Raw genomic sequence first — 18,255 nt, forward strand, 5'->3', positions numbered from 1 at the left:
AAACAGAATGTTTGATCGATTATCCAAATAGAATGCTCAATTATGCATTTATTACGTATATAGTTTGACTGTGCACTTAAATAAACAAAACGTATCCCTTTACAACTGGTTATTAACACATATGTGATATAAGATTTTCTCTGTGTATATGTATTACATAAGTATATGCAAGTTTCTCTATAACTATAATAAAGCACCACGAGAGACTCTACTCACAACGATATCCTACTTACAAGAATATAAAAAAAATATTAAAAATATCTTTTCTATGTTCGGTCATGTGTGTTCGATTAAATGCATATTTTTGTTAACTAGAGCGTATCCTTTAAAGTTTTTCCACCGCAAGAACTCGAAATAAACAGGAATTGTATCAAGATCAATACATAAGTGATAATGGCACCTGCTATCTAAAAGAGAACAACATCATAAAATAAAGCTAAATATACATTTATTTAATGAAAGCAAATTAGTGATTGCTCACCTCAGTGAGGAGCGTAGCGTCCACAGTAAGCCCCTTTGCGGAGAACGTATTTTCACAATGCGATAATTGCAAGGAAAATAATCGCATCTGTAACGTCAGATCAAATAATTGTTAAATACAAGATTAAAAAATGTAATTATAAATTTGAAAAATTATTATATTAAAAATTGCATTAGTATATGCGACGCATAATTAGAAAGATTTATATAAAATATGTCACTAAAGTTATAATCTTTATAAAAATCTACCTCATATTTTATTTGCTTATTGCTGGCACTATTGAACACGTCGTGAACGGTGCTATTGATTTCCATGGCTTGATTCTTGCCGGTTTCGCAGGCCCACACTATCAACACCAATTCTACAGAGTATACTGATACAGCTGTAATACAGGCCACAAGATACATCTGGAGTTCTTCATTGCTCAGGTGTAAACCCTGATTGCCCAGCTGTATTTGCATTAAGTAAAAGTACAGGTTGAAGGTGATTTGTGTGAAAGTCATAACTATCGTTGAAAGAAGGTGCAAACTGAAGACCATTTTTAGCGTATGTACTGCGTCGCTGATTGCCAGATGCTGCTTTTTCAAAGCTATAATCTCCATCAGTAGAAATGGAATTCTTTGCTCGTGATAGGTGCCGCTCAAGAGATATGGCTCACCATTCGTCACGACTTTTCGCAGATTCACCAGATTGTCGTTGATTTGCTTGAAACAAGCTTTTAATATGCAAACACAATTCATATATAGCATATCCATCTGAAACATCAGCAATTGAATGTACGATATAAGAAACTGGCGCCAGACACTATACTGCATTGTGATCATACACATCAGCAATATCACGACTAGAAAGAAGAATCCTAGAATGTCCTTGGGATGGATCAGACTAGATAATTTCTGATACGATTCCGAAGGTAATTTCAAAGAGAGCTCCAACAAGGTCTGAAGAAAACGCATTCGTGGTCCACTCAGAATGAATGCGGTGACTGCCATAAAAACACCAATAATGGAGAAACAGTTATGTTGAAGTATCTTGGTTGTCACAACGTCTTTATTTAAACTATTTTTAGAAATATTGAAGTCATAGAGATTTATTAATTCGAAGATGCAAAAAACGCCGATAATGATAGTCGAAAGAATATAGCGTGCTTTGCAAGTCTTGATGGTCGAAGCGTTGATCTTGTATGGAAATATTCCCAGAATGCGGCAAAACATGAAGCAGGGATACATCAACGATTCAAAATCCGTAGCGCGGAATAGCTGCCATATTTTTCCTTTTCTTTTTCCTTTGAGTCCTTGGAACATCGATGACGTGTTGAACATGTTCACTGAATCGTTATTGTAGAACGACAATCTAAATCATAGACTATAATCTATATAAGAAATATTAATTATGTTATCAGTGCACTTTTATATCAACGTGTTTACAAGAATTTCTTTTCTAAGTGTATAACTTTCTGCTGTATTCCTACAACTAATAAATAAACTGATATAAATTTCTCCCAGTCTATCTGCACCTGACGAGTTTAATTTTAAAACTAACTAACAATTATTGTGTCATGTTGCAAAACAGAACTTAGGAATTTTTTATGTCATAATGTAACTACGACTTTTTGCTTATCATCTCCGAAGCACGTATAAGTTAGTGATGTATAATTGCTGTGTCACATAATTCATAATCTTGCGCATCTAGAACTTGTACAAAACGAACGAACATTATCAAGATATTTCACAATTTTCCATTAGATTCATATATAGGTAAGTAAAAGTTATAGCAGATAGATTTCGTGCTGATATAAATTCAAGAACAAAAAGGCAAACTTTCATTTACATAAATGTTGCTGTTGGACTCATATGGTAAGATTTTTTCCGGTTGGCTATGATTATTAGCAATGCACCTACTTTCTACTCCTTTCTGGTATTTTATGAATATACATGCTATATAATGTTTTAATTAATTAAATTAAAAGTTTATTATACTCGTATTTCTTTTCCATTATCTTTTATTGAAATTAGACATTATGCTTATGATAGTAACTATGCTTAAAGCAGATTAAATTATATATATTAATTTATAAAGGACTGTCGATATTGACATAATAAAATTAGAATGGAGGTAAAACACAAAAAATAAATTTCAACATCGTGCCATAAAAATATCGAATGTTCTATACATGCAATAAGAACATGGATTTTTGGAGCAAAAAGTCGAAGGAGAGGAAACTACCATTATCTTAGAGAATTGCTCATCCGCATGGATATTGCGCAGTCGATATTATCTGTTTCATGTTTGCATACTTAATTTAATAGATAGCGACAATTACAAATCATTATTGTACACATTGACTCTCGAGAGCACAGTCCATCGAAAAGCACCATGGTTACTTGACGCATAACAAAATATTCCTTTAGCCTTGTCTCGCTTGAGGCAGCAATTGTTCGCAATTTTGAACTTGAATTCTCTGACAATGAGTATAAATAGGACTAGCAATGTAGTTTACGTCATCATTTATGCTTACTTCTTCTCTATTCAGTTATAAATCAGAATTTTATTCGACGAAACGAATAAGCAATCTGTTGTTTTGATTATGACTTATTGTTAGTAAGATATATTCCTTTCTTGCGAATTCTTTGACCTAGCAAGTCAATTTCTATTTAGCTTACGGCTAGAAAAACTAATGTTTTTAATTACACACTTGCTGCGATATTTATATATAGGCAAAAAATAATCAAAGTCCGTAGACGATTCGAAAAATATTACCGAAAAAGTTCGTGCAGTTTTTATATTAAAAATTCCAAGCTGCAAATGTGGACGAATTGTTTCATCACGCACATTAAACATTTGAGTAAGTTATTGGCACATTACTTTCGAATTGTTTTTAATAGCGACACGTAATTTTTTATTATCCATAATGGATCGAGTTTCATTGAACAAAGTGGTGCATATTTAAATGATTCACCTACGAAAGTAAACATTTTAAACCATTTCTGTGCGGTACGTTCTCTTACCGCATCGTCTCCAAATGCCACACGTACATATCTTACGAGCCGCATCTGCAGCCTCCGAATCGAATTTAACTTCATAAAGCAAACAAGTCCGAATTACAATAGATTCAACTGACATTTTAAAAGAGTTTAAACTCACAGAAAAAGTATACACAGCAAATCAAAGTGCATCAATTGATGCGTATTCGTGCCTTATGACGCACATAAGAACTTGGACTCTGCAAACTGCTAAAATAAAATAATTCATTGCAGTGAATTCTACCGAAAATCGCACAAACTTCTTTGGTTACTTAATGTTCCACGATGTTCCACGAAACATCGAATAACTGAATGCAAGTGCGATGATAGTTTCATGTATTGCGCTAATTTATAATTATATCTTCTTCTAGTTATTTTTTCCCCGCAATATAATAAAGTGCTCATCGCATTCTACATTAAACTGGAATCGGAATTATTGATCTCTAACATTGTATTATAATATAAAGCCTTTAAGTCTAAAACTTAATATTTATAATAACAAGACAAAAGGGCTTGCGAACTAGCAGGTTGTTAATGCTGACATGTATTTAAAATCATAACAATGACTTGACAATAACAAACGTTTCGGCCATAACTGTGGCCTTCTTCAGTGTAGTCGTTAATTTAAAATAATATACCCCCTTATACAATAAAGAATCATTCGCTTATAAATTAGATCGCCTGCTACATTACAACGATTAAAACGCATTCGCTTACATACGCTCACATCCTACGCACATCGCCTCAGTCAGATCGCAGCTCGTAGACATATCGCGTCTGGTATTACTTCGAGCCTTCGTAAAGTCAGTTTGCCGCTCGCAGATATATCGCGTCTGGTAATCCTTCGAGCCCTCGCAGAATCATGATGAGAAGGAATCCGTCCCTACACCGTCTTCACAATACGGCAAGAATGGATGCCCTTATGTAGAAATTTATTTAGTGTTAAATTAAAGAGAAACAGTAAACTTATACAGCTCAACCTGCACTAGCTACCTTCGCTCGCGGAAACGCTTCTCGAACGACACATGTTCGTCAGTGGTCGGTCAGGTGTCAAATGCGAGCGTCAGCGGTCTATCCAGAGGGAAATTATGGAGGGGATAGAGTACGGGAGAGGAAGGAGAAGAGACCCACGTGGGAATCAGGAAGGTGGGAGAGTGTTAAGGATCGGGAGATAGGCTTCTGGCAATAACTCCGTGTCACTGTGCTTATTAAGATAATATTTATATACCACATGTATGTATAATGATTATAATCGTGAATTGATTTTGATTACAATAAATCGTAACCTAGCTGCAAGCCACATATGTATCCGTCATCCGAAAATAAATGAGAACATTATTTTCGAAACCGCCATCGCAGATAAATCACTTAGATAAAACAAGCTGGTGCAAATGTAATACTCCTATCATCATTATAAGTATGTAATACTGATTCATCATAAGGTAGAAATTCTTTGTTTTATATATATTTCCATGAACTTATTTTATTATTATCTACTTAAGAAACACACCTCGAACATAATATTTAAAACATATTTACCGTGTTTTATATATATAAGGTAGCAAACGTCAAAATAATATAAATCCTCGTTGATTCAAAAAAAATATATATATATCTACATCACAAAAGTCTCAGAAATTATAATTTCAAATTCGCAAGATTGCATTTATCACTGAATTTTCGTATTAATATTACCATTAATATGACATAATACAATAATATTGTAAAAGTAATTTTTCTGTTATTTATATATATATATATTATTAGAGTACCATAAAGTATCAATCATTGCAGAGCAACGAAACACGATAAATCGTGTGCATCCGAAACACGATTTAACATCTATATTAATTATACATATTCTTACATATTACAAATAAATTTTATATTGAGCTAATTTATTAATATCTAAACATTAATCTGTATAAATTACAACACAAAAGTAATTAAGAAATTAGATTTTGAAATGCGTTTAATAATTCCAAAGTGATATTTCTCAGATATGCATTTACTACGTACACAGTCTAACTGTGCACTTAAATAAATAAAACATATCTCTTTACAACTGGTTATTAACACATATGTGATATAAGATTTTCTCTGTGTATGTGCATTATATAAGTATATGAAGTTTCTCTATAAACTATAAAGCACCACGAGCGACTCTACTCACAATGATATTCTACTTACAAGGATATAAAAAAATATTAAAAATATCTTTTCTATGTTCGGTCATGTGTGTTCGATTAAATGCATCTTTTTGTTAACTAGAGCGTATCCTTTAAAGTTTTTCCACCGCAAGAACTCGAAATAAACAGGAATTGTATCAAGATCAATACATAAGTGATAATGGCACCTGCTATCTAAAAGAGAACAACATCATAAAATAAAGCTAAATATACATTTATTTAATGAAAGCAAATGAGTGTTGCTCACCTCAGTGAGGAGCGTAGCGTCCACAGTAAGTCCCTTTGCGGAGAACGTATTTTCACAATGCGATAATTGCAAGGAAAATAATCGCATCTGTAACGTCAGATCAAATAATTGTTAAATACAAGATTAAAAAATGTAATTATAAATTTGAAAAATTATTATATTAAAAATTGCATTAGTATATGCGACGCATAATTAGAAAGATTTATATAAAATATGTCACTAAAGTTATAATCTTTATAAAAATCTACCTCATATTTTATTTGCTTATTGCTGGCACTATTGAACACGTCGTGAACGGTGCTACTGATCTGCATGGCTTGATTCTTGCCGGTTTCGCAGGCCCACACTATCAACACCAATTCTGCAAAGTATATTGATACAGCTGTAATACAGGCCACAAGATACATCTGGCGTTCTTCATTGCTCAGATGTAAACCCTGATTGCCCAGCTGTATTTGCATTAAGTAAAAGTACAGGTTGAAGGTGATTTGAGTGAAAGTCATAACTATCATTGAAAGAAGGTGCAAACTGAAGACCATTTTTAGCGTATGTACTGCGTCGCTGATTGCCAGATGCTGCTTTTTCAAAGCTATAATCTCCATCAGTAGAAATGGAATTCTTTGCTCGTGATAGGTGCCGCTCAAGAGATATGGCTCACCATTCGTCACGACTTTTCGCAGATTCACCAGATTGTCGTTGATTTGCTTGAAACAAGCTTTTAATATGCAAACACAATTCATATATAGCATATCCATCTGAAACATCAGCAATTGAATGTACGATATAAGAAACTGGCGCCAGAAAATATACTGTATCTTGGTTATTAATGTCAGCATTTGCACGACTATAACGAAGAATCCCAGAATGTCCTTGGCATGGATCAGACTAGATAATTTCTGATATGATTCCGAAGGTAATTTCAAAGAGAGATCCAATAAAATCTGAAGAAAACGCATTCGTGGTCCACTCAGAATGAATGCGGTAACTGCCATAAAAACACCAATAATGGAGAAACAGTTATGTTGAAGTTTCTTGGTTGTCTCAATATCTTTTAATAAACTCCTTTTAGAAGTTGAGAAATTGATATCATATAAATCTATTAATTGGAGGATGCAAAAAACGCCGATAATGATAGTCGAAAGAATATAGCGTGCTTTGCAAGTCTTGAGGTCGAAGCGTTGATCTTGTATGGAAATATTCCCAGAATGCGGCAAAATATGAAGCAGGGATACATGAACGATTCAAAATCCGTAGCGCGGAATAGCTGCCATATTTTTCCTTTTCTTTTTCCTTTGAGTCCTTGGAACATCGATGACGTGTTGAACATGTTCACTGAATCGTTATTGTAGAACGACAATCTAAATCATAGACTATAATCTATATAAGAAATATTAATTATGTTATCAGTGCACTTTTATATCAACGTGTTTACAAGAATTTCTTTTCTAAGTGTATAACTTTCTGCTGTATTCCTACAACTAATATATAAACTGAAATAAATTTCTCCCAGTCTATCTGCACCTGACGAGTTTAATTTTAAAACTAACTAACAATTATTGTGTCATGTTGCAAAACAGAACTTAGGAATTTTTTATGTCATAATGTAACTACGACTTTTTGCTTATCATCTCCGAAGCACGTATAAGTTAGTGATGTATAATTGCTGTGTCACATAATTCATAATCTTGCGCATCTAGAACTTGTACAAAACGAACGAACATTATCAAGATATTTCACAATTTTTTATTAGATTCATATATAGGTAAATAGAAAGTTGTAGCGGATATATCTCGTGCTGATATAAATTCAAGAATAAAAAGGCAAACTTTTACTTTACATAAATGTTGCTGTTGAACTCAGGGTAAGATTTTTTCCGAGTTGCTATAATTATTAGCAATGTACCTACTTTTTACTCTTTTCTGATATTTTGTGAATATACATGCTATATAATGTTTTAATTAATTAAATTAAATTTTTTTATGTATTTCTTTTCCATTATCTTTTATTAAAATTAGATACGTAATTATGCTTAAGGCAGATTAAATTATTAACTTAAGAACTGTCGCTATTGGTATAATGAAAATTAGAATGGAGGTAAAACACAAAATATTGATTTCAACATTGTCTCATAAAAATATCAAATATTCTACACATACAATAAGATATAAATTTTTGAAGCAAAAAGTCGAAGAAAGAGGAAACTGCCATATCTTAGATAATTATTCATCCACGTGCAGTCGATATTATCTGTTTCATGTTTGCATACTGAATTTGATGGGTCGCAACAATTACACATCATTATTCTACACATTGGCTTTTGAGAGTACAGTTGTCCATCGAAAAGCACCATCATTACTTGCATAACAAAATATTCCTTTAGCCTTGTCTCGCTCGAAGGTAGCAATTGTCCGTAGTTTTGAACTTAAATTCTTTATTTCACGTAATCATTTATGCCTATTTCTTCTCTATTCAGTTATAAATCAGAATATTACGTTAAATCGCAATCTATCTATAAACCGTATGTATCCGCATTGAATAAACATTATTTTCGAGACTGCTCTCGCAGATAAATCACTTTTTAATTAGATGAAACAAATAAGATGCAGATATAATATTTCTATTATTGTGAAAGTATAATGTTGACTCATCATAAAGTAGAAATACTGTATACAGTTCTATTAACTTGTTTTATTATTGCCTAATTAAATCAAACATCTCCAACATAAAAGATATTAACTGTTTTCTACATATATAAGCTAGCAAACATTAATAATCGCAACTCTCCGTTGATTCAAGAAAATTATATATACAAATATATATATATATTTTACATTCGCAAGATTGCATTTATCACTAAATTATAATATTAATATCGCCATCAATATAACATCAATGCAATAAAAATGTAATATTTCTTTTATCTATTTGTATATATTATTAACGTACTGTTAATAATCGCAGAGCGACATTTTATCCGAAACATGATTTAATATATTAATTATATATTTTTTTACATATGAGAAATACATTTTAAATTCAGCGCTAATTTATTAATTTAAGTATTAATTTATAGAAATTATGACGCAAGAGCAAATAAGAAATTAAATGATACGTATATGTACCTATACATCTATCCCCTAGAAGAATACTGTCACAATTTGAAAGAATTCAATTATGTGTCAGTTAAACCCATAAAAAGTATGCCTAAAATGTTACTTGCGTGCTAGAACAGTGTCACAAGTCTATATGCGAAATCCGTCGCACAAGGCAGAAGTGTCATTATTCTTTTAAACCGGTTCTATGTTGCGGTCGCTGATTGTGTAGCAGTCAAAAGTGAATTATCAACTGAATCACATCAGACCTCTTTAAGAAACAGTATTAAGTTTTATTATAACAAAATATCATACTTATAATTACGATAATCATCTCACAATTTACAAAAATTGAATTAAATTTGTGTTTTTTCCCTCTCCTGAAAATTACGAATATTTGAGTGACCGTATTCTTCCCGAGGGTCGATGTATGCAAATGTCTCCATAAGCATAAAGCACCATCGGAGACTCTGCTCGCAGCGATATTCTACTTACAATGATAAAAATAGGTACATTTAAAGTAACTATTCAATGCATCTCTCTGTTAACTAGATCATATGTTATACAGATTTTCCACCGCAAGAACTCGACATAAACAGGAATTGTATCAAGATCAATACATAAGTTGTAATGCCACCTACCATCTAAAAGAACAATATCATAAAATAAATGCCTGCAACATTTATTTAATGAAGGCAAATGATTGATCACTCACCGCAGTAAGGAGCGTTGCGTCCACAGTAAGCCCCTTTGCGGAGAATACATTTTCGCAATGCGATAATTGCAAGGAAAATAGCTGCAACTACAACGTTAGATCAAAAAATTTTCAAATATAGGATTAAGAGATGTTATTATAAATCTGGCAAATTAATATATTAAAAATTGCATTAGTATATGCGGGACATAATTTAAAGAATATATAAAATATGCCACTAAAGTTGTTAATTCTTTAATTCACCTCATATTTTATTTGCTTATTGCGGGTGCTGTTGAACACGTCGTGAACGGTGCTACTGATCTTCATGGCTTCGTTCTTGCCGGTCTCACAAGCCCATACTATCAACAACATTTTTACAGAGTAATATGTTACAGCTGTAACAAAGGCCGTATCATAAATATGTCTTTCCTGAGTGGTCATAGATGAACCCCCTTGTATTCGCACTACGTAAAAGTACAGGTTGAAGATGATTTGAGTGAAAGTCATAACTATCGTTGAGAGAAGGTGTAAACTGAAGACCATTTTTAGCATCTGTACTGCGTCGTTGATTGCCAGGTGCTGCTTTTTCAAAGCTATGATCTCCATCAGTCGAAATGGATTTCTCTCCTCGTGATAGGTATCGCTCAAAAGATATGGCTCATCATTCGTCGCGAGTTCTCGTAGATTCATCAGATTATCATTGATTTGTTTGAAGCAAGCTTTTAATATGCAAACACAATTCATATATAGCATATCCATTATAAATCCCAGTGAGAAGATGTATAGTAGAAGAACCTTGCGCGAGACATCAATCTGCATTTTGGAAGAATATACCGGCACATGCACGATCACAAAGAGGAATCCAAGAATGTCCTTGGTATGGATCAGTATAGATAAATTCTGATATGATTTCGGAGGTAATTTCAAAGAGAGCTCCAATAAGGTCTGAAGAAACCGCATTCGTGGTCCACTCAAAATGAATGTGGTGACTACTGTGAAACCACCGACAATGTAGAAGAAGTTACGTTCAAGTAATCTGGGTGTCCCAATGCCTTTGAATGCAACATTTTTCGAAATATTGATGTCATAGAGAATTTTGAATTCGAGAGTGCAAGAAACGCAGATAATGATGGTCGATAGGATATAGCGTGGTTCGCAAGTCCTGATGGTCGAAGCGTTGATCTTGTATGGAAATATTCCCAGAATGCGAAAAAACGAGAAGCAAGGATACATCAACGACACAAAATCCGTAGCGCGGAATAGCTGCCATATTTTTCCTTTTCTTTTTCCTTTCGGTCCTTGGAACATCGATGACAAATTGAACATGTTCGCCGAAGCATTTAGGATGAACGATAATCTGAGAGATATTAATTATGCCGTAAATGCATTGTGACATCAACGTGTTTACAAGAACTTCTTTCCTAAACGTAGATTTTTGCCTATTCACACGACTAACGCGTAAACTGACATAAACTCGCAGTCTATCTGCACCGGACGAGTTTAATTTTAAAACTACTAACAATTTTTACGTCGTGTAGCAAAACAGGACTCAGGAAATTGTGAGTTATGATGTATATGTGGTTTTCTTGCTTATTATGAAACACGCAGGTAATGATATATTATTTTTGATATATATATATATATATATAACTTTCTTCTCGAAGCACCAAGGTAATGATATATAATTTTCTTGTCATATAATACATAACCTTGCGCATCTGAAACATGTAGAACGAGTGAATGTTATCAAGATATTTCGCTATTTCCCATTAGATTCATATATAGGTATATAGAGAGTTAGAGTAATTAAATATATATCGTGCCTTATAAATTCAAGAACAAAAAGGCAAGTTTTTAATTTAAATAAAACAAAGTTTTTTTGTTTAATATATAAAAGCATTTTATAAATTTTTAATAAACAAACACGACATAACGACGGTCGAAAGAATGTAACGTGGTTTAGAAATCTCGAAGACCGAAGCATTGATCTTATACGGAAATATTCCAAGAATGTAGCAAAAGGTAAATGAGGGATGCATCAACGATTCGAAATCCGTGGTGTGGAACAGTCGCTATCTTTTCCACATTTTGGCATTGGCTCGTCCTTGTAACTTCGACGACAAGCTGAACAGAATTAGTGGAGTGTCGTTGAAGAACTAAAAATTTTAAAGATTATTAATTACTTTATAAATGCACTGTATTATCAAATAGATCATGATTGAGAGAGCTTCATTCTTAGTGTATGGCTTTAGAGTTTTTCTTTTTACAACAAATATGTATACCGATATGAACTCTTCATTGTCGATTTATGCATACCAAATTTGAATTTAAAACTGCAAGAGTGTCAAGTTATGAGGACTCAATGGGTCACTTGTTAGTCGTGAAGTAACCATGGCGCTCTTCGATCGACACTTGTCATCATTGGAACGTAAACATAAAGAAATAACGTGTAATTGCTTAACCAATATGAATCATTCGTACATACACGAAGCATAAGACATACACTGCATATTATCCACATGGATCAAGAACTGTCTCAAGGTTCCATTAATAAAGACTAATCATTTTTTAAGACTATATTTTTATTCAAACAGAATGTTTGATCGATTATCCAAATAGAATGCTCAATTATGCATTTATTACGTATATAGTTTGACTATGCACTTAAATAAACAAAACGTATCCCTTTACAACTGGTTATTAACACATATGTGACATAAGATTTTCTCTGTGTATATGTATTATATAAGTATATGCAAGCTTCTCTATAACCATAAAGCACCACGAGAGACTCTACTCACAACGATATCCTACTTACAAGGATATAAAAAAAATATTAAAAATATCTTTTCTATGTTCGGTCATGTGTGTTCGATTAAATGCATCTTTTTGTTAACTAGAGCGTATCCTTTAAAGTTTTTCCACCGCAAGAACTCGACATGAACAGGAATTGTATCAAGATCAATACATAGGTGATAATGCCACCTGCTATCTAAAAGAACAACATCATAAAATAAAGCTAAATATACATTTATTTATGAAAGCAAATGAGTGATTGCTCACCTCAGTGAGGAGCGTAGCGTCCACAGTAAGCCCCTTTGCGGAGAACGTATTTTCACAATGCGATAATTGCAAGGAAAATAGTCGCATCTGCAACATCAGATCAAATAATTGTTAAATACAGGATTAAAAGATGTAATTATAAATTTGGAAAATTATTATATTAAAAATTGCATTAGTATATGCGACGCATAATTAGGAAGATTTATATAAAATATGCCACTAAAGTTATAATATTTTATAAAAATTTACCTCATATTTTATTTGCTTATTGCTGGCACTATTGAACACGTCGTGAACGGTACTACTGATTTCCATGGCTTGATTCTTGCCGGTTTCGCAGGCCCACACTATTAACACCAATTTTATAGAGTAATGTGTTACAGCTACAATACAGGCCTCGAAAACAATCTGTCTATCTTCATTGCTTATATATGAACCCAGGTGTATTTGCATTAAGTAAAAGTACAGATGGAAGATAATTTGAGTGAAAGTCATAAGTATCGTGGAAAGAAGGTGCAAACTGAAGACCATTTTTAGCGTATGTACTGCGTCGCTGATTGCCAGATGCTGCTTTTTCAAAGCTATAATCTCCATCAGTAGAAATGGAATTCTTTGCTCGTGATAGGTGCCGCTCAAGAGATATGGCTCACCATTCGTCACGACTTTTCGCAGATTCACCAGATTGTCGTTGATTTGCTTGAAACAAGCTTTTAATATGCAAACACAATTCATATATAGCATATCCATCTGAAACATCAGCAAGTGAATGTACGATATAAGAAACTGGCGCCAGACACTATACTGCATTGTGATCATAGACATCAGCAATATCACGACCAGAAAGAAGAATCCTAGAATGTCCTTGGGATGGATCAGACTAGATAATTTCTGATATGATTCCGAAGGTAATTTCAAAGAGAGCTCCAACAAGGTCTGAAGAAAACGCATTCGTGGTCCACTCAGAATGAATGCGGTGACTGCCATAAAAACACCAATAATGGAGAAACAGTTATGTTGAAGTATCTTGGTTGTCTCAATGTTTTTAATTAAACTCCTTATAGTTGTTGAGAAATTGATATCATAGAGATGTATTAATTCGAGGATGCAAAAAACGCCGATAATGATAGTCGAAAGAATATAGCGTGGTTTGCAAGTCTTGATGGTCGAAGCGTTGATCTTGTATGGAAATATTCCGAGAATGCGGCAAAACGTGAAGCAAGGATACATTAACGATTCAAAATCCGTAGCGCGAAATAGCTGCCATATTTTTCCTTTTCTTTTTCCTTTCGGTCCTTGGAACATCGATGACAAGTTGAACATGTTTACTGAATCGTTATTGAAGAACAATAATCTAAATCATAGACTATAATCTATATAAGAAATATTAATTATGTTATCAGTGCACTTTTATATGTGTTTACAAGAATTTCTTTTCTAAGTGTAACTTTCTGCTGTGTTCTTACGACTAAGCTGAAATAAACTTCTCGCAGTCTATCTACTCCTTACGAGTTTAATTTTAAAACTACGACCAATTATTGCGTCATGTTGCAAAACAGAACTTGGGAATTTTTATGTCATAATGTAACTATGGCTCTTATCCTCTTCGAAGCAGACATGAGTTACCTAATGATATATGATAACTGTGTCACATAATTCATAATCTTGCGCATCTCGAACTTGTACAAAACGAACGAACATTATCAAGATACTTCACAATTTTCCATTAGATTCATATATAGGTAAATAGAAAGTTATAGCGGATATATCTCGTGCTGGTATAAATTTAAGAACAAAATGGCAAACTTTTACTTTACATAAATGTTGCTGTTGGACTCAGGGTAAGATTTTTTCCGAGTTGCTATGATTATTAACAATGTATCTACTTTTTACTCTTTTCTGATATTTTGTGAATATACATGCTATATAATGTTTCAATTAATTAAATTAAAACTTTTTTATGTATTTCTTTTCCATTATCTTTTATTGAAATTAGATATGTAATTATGCTTAAGGCAGATTAAATTATTAATTTAAGGACTGTCGATATTGATATAATGAAAATTAGAATGGAGATAAAACACAAAAAATAGATATCAACATCGTGTCATAACAGTCGAATATTCTGTACATACAATAAGATATACATTTTTGAAGCAAAAAGTCGAAGAGGAGGAAACTGCCATATCTTAAAGAATTATTCATCCACGTGCAGTCGATATTATCTGTTTCATGTTTGCATACTTAATTTGATGGGTCGCAACAATTACACATCATTATTCTACACATTGGCTCTTGAGAGTACAGTTGTACATCGAAAAGCACCATCATTACTTGACGCATAACAAAATATTCCTTTAGCCTTGTCTCGCTCGAAGGTAGCAATTGTTCGCAGTTTTGAACTTAAATTCTTTAACAATGACTATAAATAATACTAACAATGTATTTCACGTAATCATTTATGCTTATTTCTTCTCTATTTAGTTATAAATCAGAATATTACGATAAATCGCAATCTAGCTATGAACTGTATGTATCCGCATTGAATAAAAACATTATTTTCAAGACTGTCATCGCAGATAAATCACTTTTTAATTAGATGAAACAAACCGATGCAGATATAATATTTTTATTATTGTAAAAGTATAATGTTGACTCATCATAAAGTAGAAATACTATTATACATTTCTATTAACTTGTATTATTATTGCCTAATTAAATCAAACATCTTCAACATAAGAGATATTAACTGTTTTCTAATACATGTATAAACTAGCAAACGTTAAAATCGCAACTCTCCGTTGATTCAAGAAAATTATATATATATAAAATATTTTCAAATTCGCAAGATTGCATTTATCACTAAATTATCATACTTGTAATTACGATAATCATCTCACAATTTACAAAAATTGAATTAAATTTGTTTTTTCCCTCTCCTGAAAATTGCGAATATTTGAGTGACCGTATTCTTCCGGAGGTTCGATGTATGCAAATAGCTTCATAAGCATATAGCATCATCGGAGACTCTGCTCGCAACGATATTCTACTTACAATGATAAAAATATGACTTTTTCTTTTTACAACAAATATGTATACCGATATGAACTCTTCATTGTCGATCTATGCATACCAAATTTGAATTTAAAACTGTTAGAGTGTCAAATGGTAAGGACTCAATGGGTCATTTGTTAATCGTGAAGTAACCATTGCGCTCTTCGATCGACACTTGCCATCATTGGAACGTAAACATAAAGAAATAATGTGTAATTGCTTAACCAATATGAATCATTCGTACATACACGAAGCATAAGACATACACTGCATATTATCCACATAGATCAAGAACTGTCTCAAGGTTCATTAATAAAGACTAATCATTTTTAAACTCTATATTTTTATTCAAACAGAATGTTCGATCAATTATCCAAATAGAATGCTCAATTATGCATTTATTACGTACATAGTTTGACTGTGCACTTAAATAAACAAAACGTATCCCTCTACAACTGGTTATTAACACATATGTGATATAAGGTTTTCTCTATGTATATGTATTACATAAGTATATGCAAGTTTCTCTATAACCATAAAGCACCACGAGAGACTCTACTCACAACGATATTATTCTACTCTTACAAGGATATAAAAAAAAATATTAAAAATATCTTTTCTATGTTCGGTCATGTGTGTTCGATTAAATGCATCTTTTTGTTAACTAGAGCGTATCCTTTAAAGATTTTCCACCGCAAGAACTCGACATGAACAGGAATTGCATCAAAATCAATACATAAGTGGTAATGCCACCTACCATCTAAAAGAACAATTTCATAAAATAAAGCTAAACATACCTACATTTATTAATGAAAGCAAATGAGTGATTGCTCACCTTAGTGAGGAGCGTAGCGTCCACAGTAAGTCCCTTTGCGGAGAATGTATTTTCACAATGCGATAATTGCAAGGAAAATAGCCGCATCTGCAACGTCAGATCAAGTAATTGTTAAATACGGGATTAAAAGATGTAATTATAAATTTGGAAAATTATTATATTAAAAATTGCATCAGTATATGCGACGCATAATTAGGAAGATTTATATAAAATATGCACTAAAGTTATAATTTTTTTATGAGAATCTACCTCATATTTTATTTGCTTATTGCTGGTGCGGTTGAACACGTCGTGAACAGTGCTACTGATCTGCATGGCTTGATTCTTGCCGGTTTCGCAGGCCCACACTATCAACACCAATTTTATAGAGTAATATGTTACAGCTGTAATACAGACCTCGAAATAAATATGTCTTTCTTCATTGCTCATAGGTATACCTCCATGTGTGTTCATTAAATAATAATACAGATTGAAAGTGATTTCAATGAAAGCCATAAGTATCGTAGAAAGAAGGTGCAAACTGAAGACCATTTTTAGCATATGTACTGCGTCGCTGATTGCCAGATGCTGCTTTTTCAAAGCTATAATCTCCATCAGTAGAAATGGAATTCTTTGCTCGTGATAGGTACCGCTCAAGAGATATGGCTTACCATTCGTCACGACTTTTCGCAGATTCACCAGATTGTCGTTGATTTGCTTGAAACAAGCTTTTAATATGCAAACACAATTCATATATAGCATATCCATCTGAAACGTCAGCAAGATAATGTACATTATAAGAAAATAGCGCCAGACATCATCCCGCACTTGCAACTTGGTAACATATATCAGAAATTGCACGACTATGACGAACAATCCTAGAATGTCCTTGGCATGGATCAGCCTAGATAATTTCTGATATGATTCCGAAGGTAATTTCAAAGAGAGCTCCAACAAGGTCTGAAGAAAACGCATTCGTGGTCCACTCAGAATGAATGCGGTAACTGTTATAAAAACACCGATAATGGAGGAACAGTTATGTTGAAGTATCTTGGTTGTGTCAACGTTTTTAATTAAATTAAAATTTTTAAAATTGAGAGTATAGAGATTTATTAATTCGATGATGCAAAAAACACCGATAATGATAGTCGAAAGAATATAGCGTGGTTTGCAAGTCTTGATGGTCGAAGCGTTGATCTTGTATGGAAATATTCCCAGAATGCGGCAAAACATGAAGCAGGGATACATGAACGATTCAAAATCCGTAGCGCGGAATAGTTGCCATATTTTTCCTTTTCTTTTTCCTTTGAGTCCTTGGAACATCGATGACGTGTTGAACATGTTCACTGAATCGTTATTGAAGAACGATAATTTAAATCATAGACTATAAATCTATATAAGAAATATTAATTATGTTATCAGTGCACTTTTATATCAACGTGTTTACAAAAATTTCTTTTCTAAGTGTATAACTTTCTGCTGTATTCCTACAACTAATAAATAAACTGAAATAAATTTCTCCCAATCTATCTGCATCTGACGAGTTTAATTTTAAAACTAACTAACAATTATTGTGTCATGTTGCAAAACAGAACTTA

General features: G+C 32.8%; 5 protein-coding genes, 1 long non-coding RNA gene and 1 pseudogene across 6 annotated transcripts in view; 1 reads left to right on the top strand and 6 right to left on the bottom strand.

The window, feature by feature from the left end:
• The window catches only part of LOC139773410 (uncharacterized), a 511,404-nt gene that overhangs the window by 359,274 nt on the left and 133,875 nt on the right, over nt 1-18,255 (top strand). The gene's annotated exons all lie outside the window — the stretch shown is intronic.
• LOC139773407 (uncharacterized) lies at nt 31-2,425 on the bottom strand. Its single transcript, XM_071707841.1, has 3 exons — nt 730-2,425; nt 482-568; nt 31-407 (listed from the first exon to the last, which is right to left on the bottom strand). Exons 1-3 carry the CDS (start codon nt 1,801-1,803, stop codon nt 312-314), a joined length of 1,257 nt encoding a protein of 418 aa, XP_071563942.1. The 5' UTR covers nt 1,804-2,425; the 3' UTR covers nt 31-311.
• On the bottom strand, nt 2,756-4,562 carry LOC139773408 (uncharacterized). The gene is made up of 2 exons (XR_011718342.1): nt 4,498-4,562; nt 2,756-4,423 (listed from the first exon to the last, which is right to left on the bottom strand). It is a non-coding gene; the product is annotated as an uncharacterized lncRNA (long non-coding RNA).
• On the bottom strand, nt 5,772-7,359 carry LOC139773429 (uncharacterized; annotated as a pseudogene).
• Nucleotides 9,593-11,055, bottom strand: LOC139773419 (uncharacterized). The gene is made up of 3 exons (XM_071707851.1): nt 9,991-11,055; nt 9,748-9,834; nt 9,593-9,676 (listed from the first exon to the last, which is right to left on the bottom strand). Exons 1-3 carry the CDS (start codon nt 11,053-11,055, stop codon nt 9,593-9,595), a joined length of 1,236 nt encoding a protein of 411 aa, XP_071563952.1.
• LOC139773411 (uncharacterized) lies at nt 12,558-14,112 on the bottom strand. The gene is made up of 3 exons (XM_071707845.1): nt 13,042-14,112; nt 12,793-12,879; nt 12,558-12,721 (listed from the first exon to the last, which is right to left on the bottom strand). Exons 1-3 carry the CDS (start codon nt 14,110-14,112, stop codon nt 12,626-12,628), a joined length of 1,254 nt encoding a protein of 417 aa, XP_071563946.1. The 3' UTR covers nt 12,558-12,625.
• LOC139773430 (uncharacterized) lies at nt 16,508-18,048 on the bottom strand. Its single transcript, XM_071707862.1, has 3 exons — nt 16,928-18,048; nt 16,679-16,765; nt 16,508-16,603 (listed from the first exon to the last, which is right to left on the bottom strand). Exons 1-3 carry the CDS (start codon nt 17,996-17,998, stop codon nt 16,508-16,510), a joined length of 1,254 nt encoding a protein of 417 aa, XP_071563963.1. The 5' UTR covers nt 17,999-18,048.

This window comes from Temnothorax nylanderi, unplaced genomic scaffold (assembly GCF_030848795.1).
Source record: "Temnothorax nylanderi isolate EJ_2023f unplaced genomic scaffold, tnyl_v1.0 TNYL_tig0061_pilon, whole genome shotgun sequence".
In the NCBI taxonomy this organism is placed as follows: Eukaryota; Metazoa; Arthropoda; class Insecta; order Hymenoptera; family Formicidae; genus Temnothorax; species Temnothorax nylanderi.

Excerpts from the sequence above, each read along its gene's own strand:
- LOC139773407 (XM_071707841.1), bottom strand. The coding sequence starts at position 1,803 with ATGTTCAACACGTCATCGATGTTCCAAGGACTCAAAGGAAAAAGAAAA. Across the intron at positions 569-729 it reads ATAAGCAAATAAAATATGAG|ATGCGATTATTTTCCTTGCA; the intron begins GTAGATTTTTAT and ends CTGACGTTACAG. Across the intron at positions 408-481 it reads ACGCTACGCTCCTCACTGAG|ATAGCAGGTGCCATTATCAC; the intron begins GTGAGCAATCAC and ends GTTCTCTTTTAG.
- LOC139773419 (XM_071707851.1), bottom strand. The coding sequence starts at position 11,055 with ATGTTCAATTTGTCATCGATGTTCCAAGGACCGAAAGGAAAAAGAAAA. Across the intron at positions 9,835-9,990 it reads ATAAGCAAATAAAATATGAG|TTGCAGCTATTTTCCTTGCA; the intron begins GTGAATTAAAGA and ends CTAACGTTGTAG. Across the intron at positions 9,677-9,747 it reads ACGCAACGCTCCTTACTGCG|ATGGTAGGTGGCATTACAAC; the intron begins GTGAGTGATCAA and ends TTGTTCTTTTAG.
- LOC139773411 (XM_071707845.1), bottom strand. The coding sequence starts at position 14,112 with ATGTTCAACTTGTCATCGATGTTCCAAGGACCGAAAGGAAAAAGAAAA. Across the intron at positions 12,880-13,041 it reads ATAAGCAAATAAAATATGAG|ATGCGACTATTTTCCTTGCA; the intron begins GTAAATTTTTAT and ends CTGATGTTGCAG. Across the intron at positions 12,722-12,792 it reads ACGCTACGCTCCTCACTGAG|ATAGCAGGTGGCATTATCAC; the intron begins GTGAGCAATCAC and ends TTGTTCTTTTAG.
- LOC139773430 (XM_071707862.1), bottom strand. The coding sequence starts at position 17,998 with ATGTTCAACACGTCATCGATGTTCCAAGGACTCAAAGGAAAAAGAAAA. Across the intron at positions 16,766-16,927 it reads ATAAGCAAATAAAATATGAG|ATGCGGCTATTTTCCTTGCA; the intron begins GTAGATTCTCAT and ends CTGACGTTGCAG. Across the intron at positions 16,604-16,678 it reads ACGCTACGCTCCTCACTAAG|ATGGTAGGTGGCATTACCAC; the intron begins GTGAGCAATCAC and ends TTGTTCTTTTAG.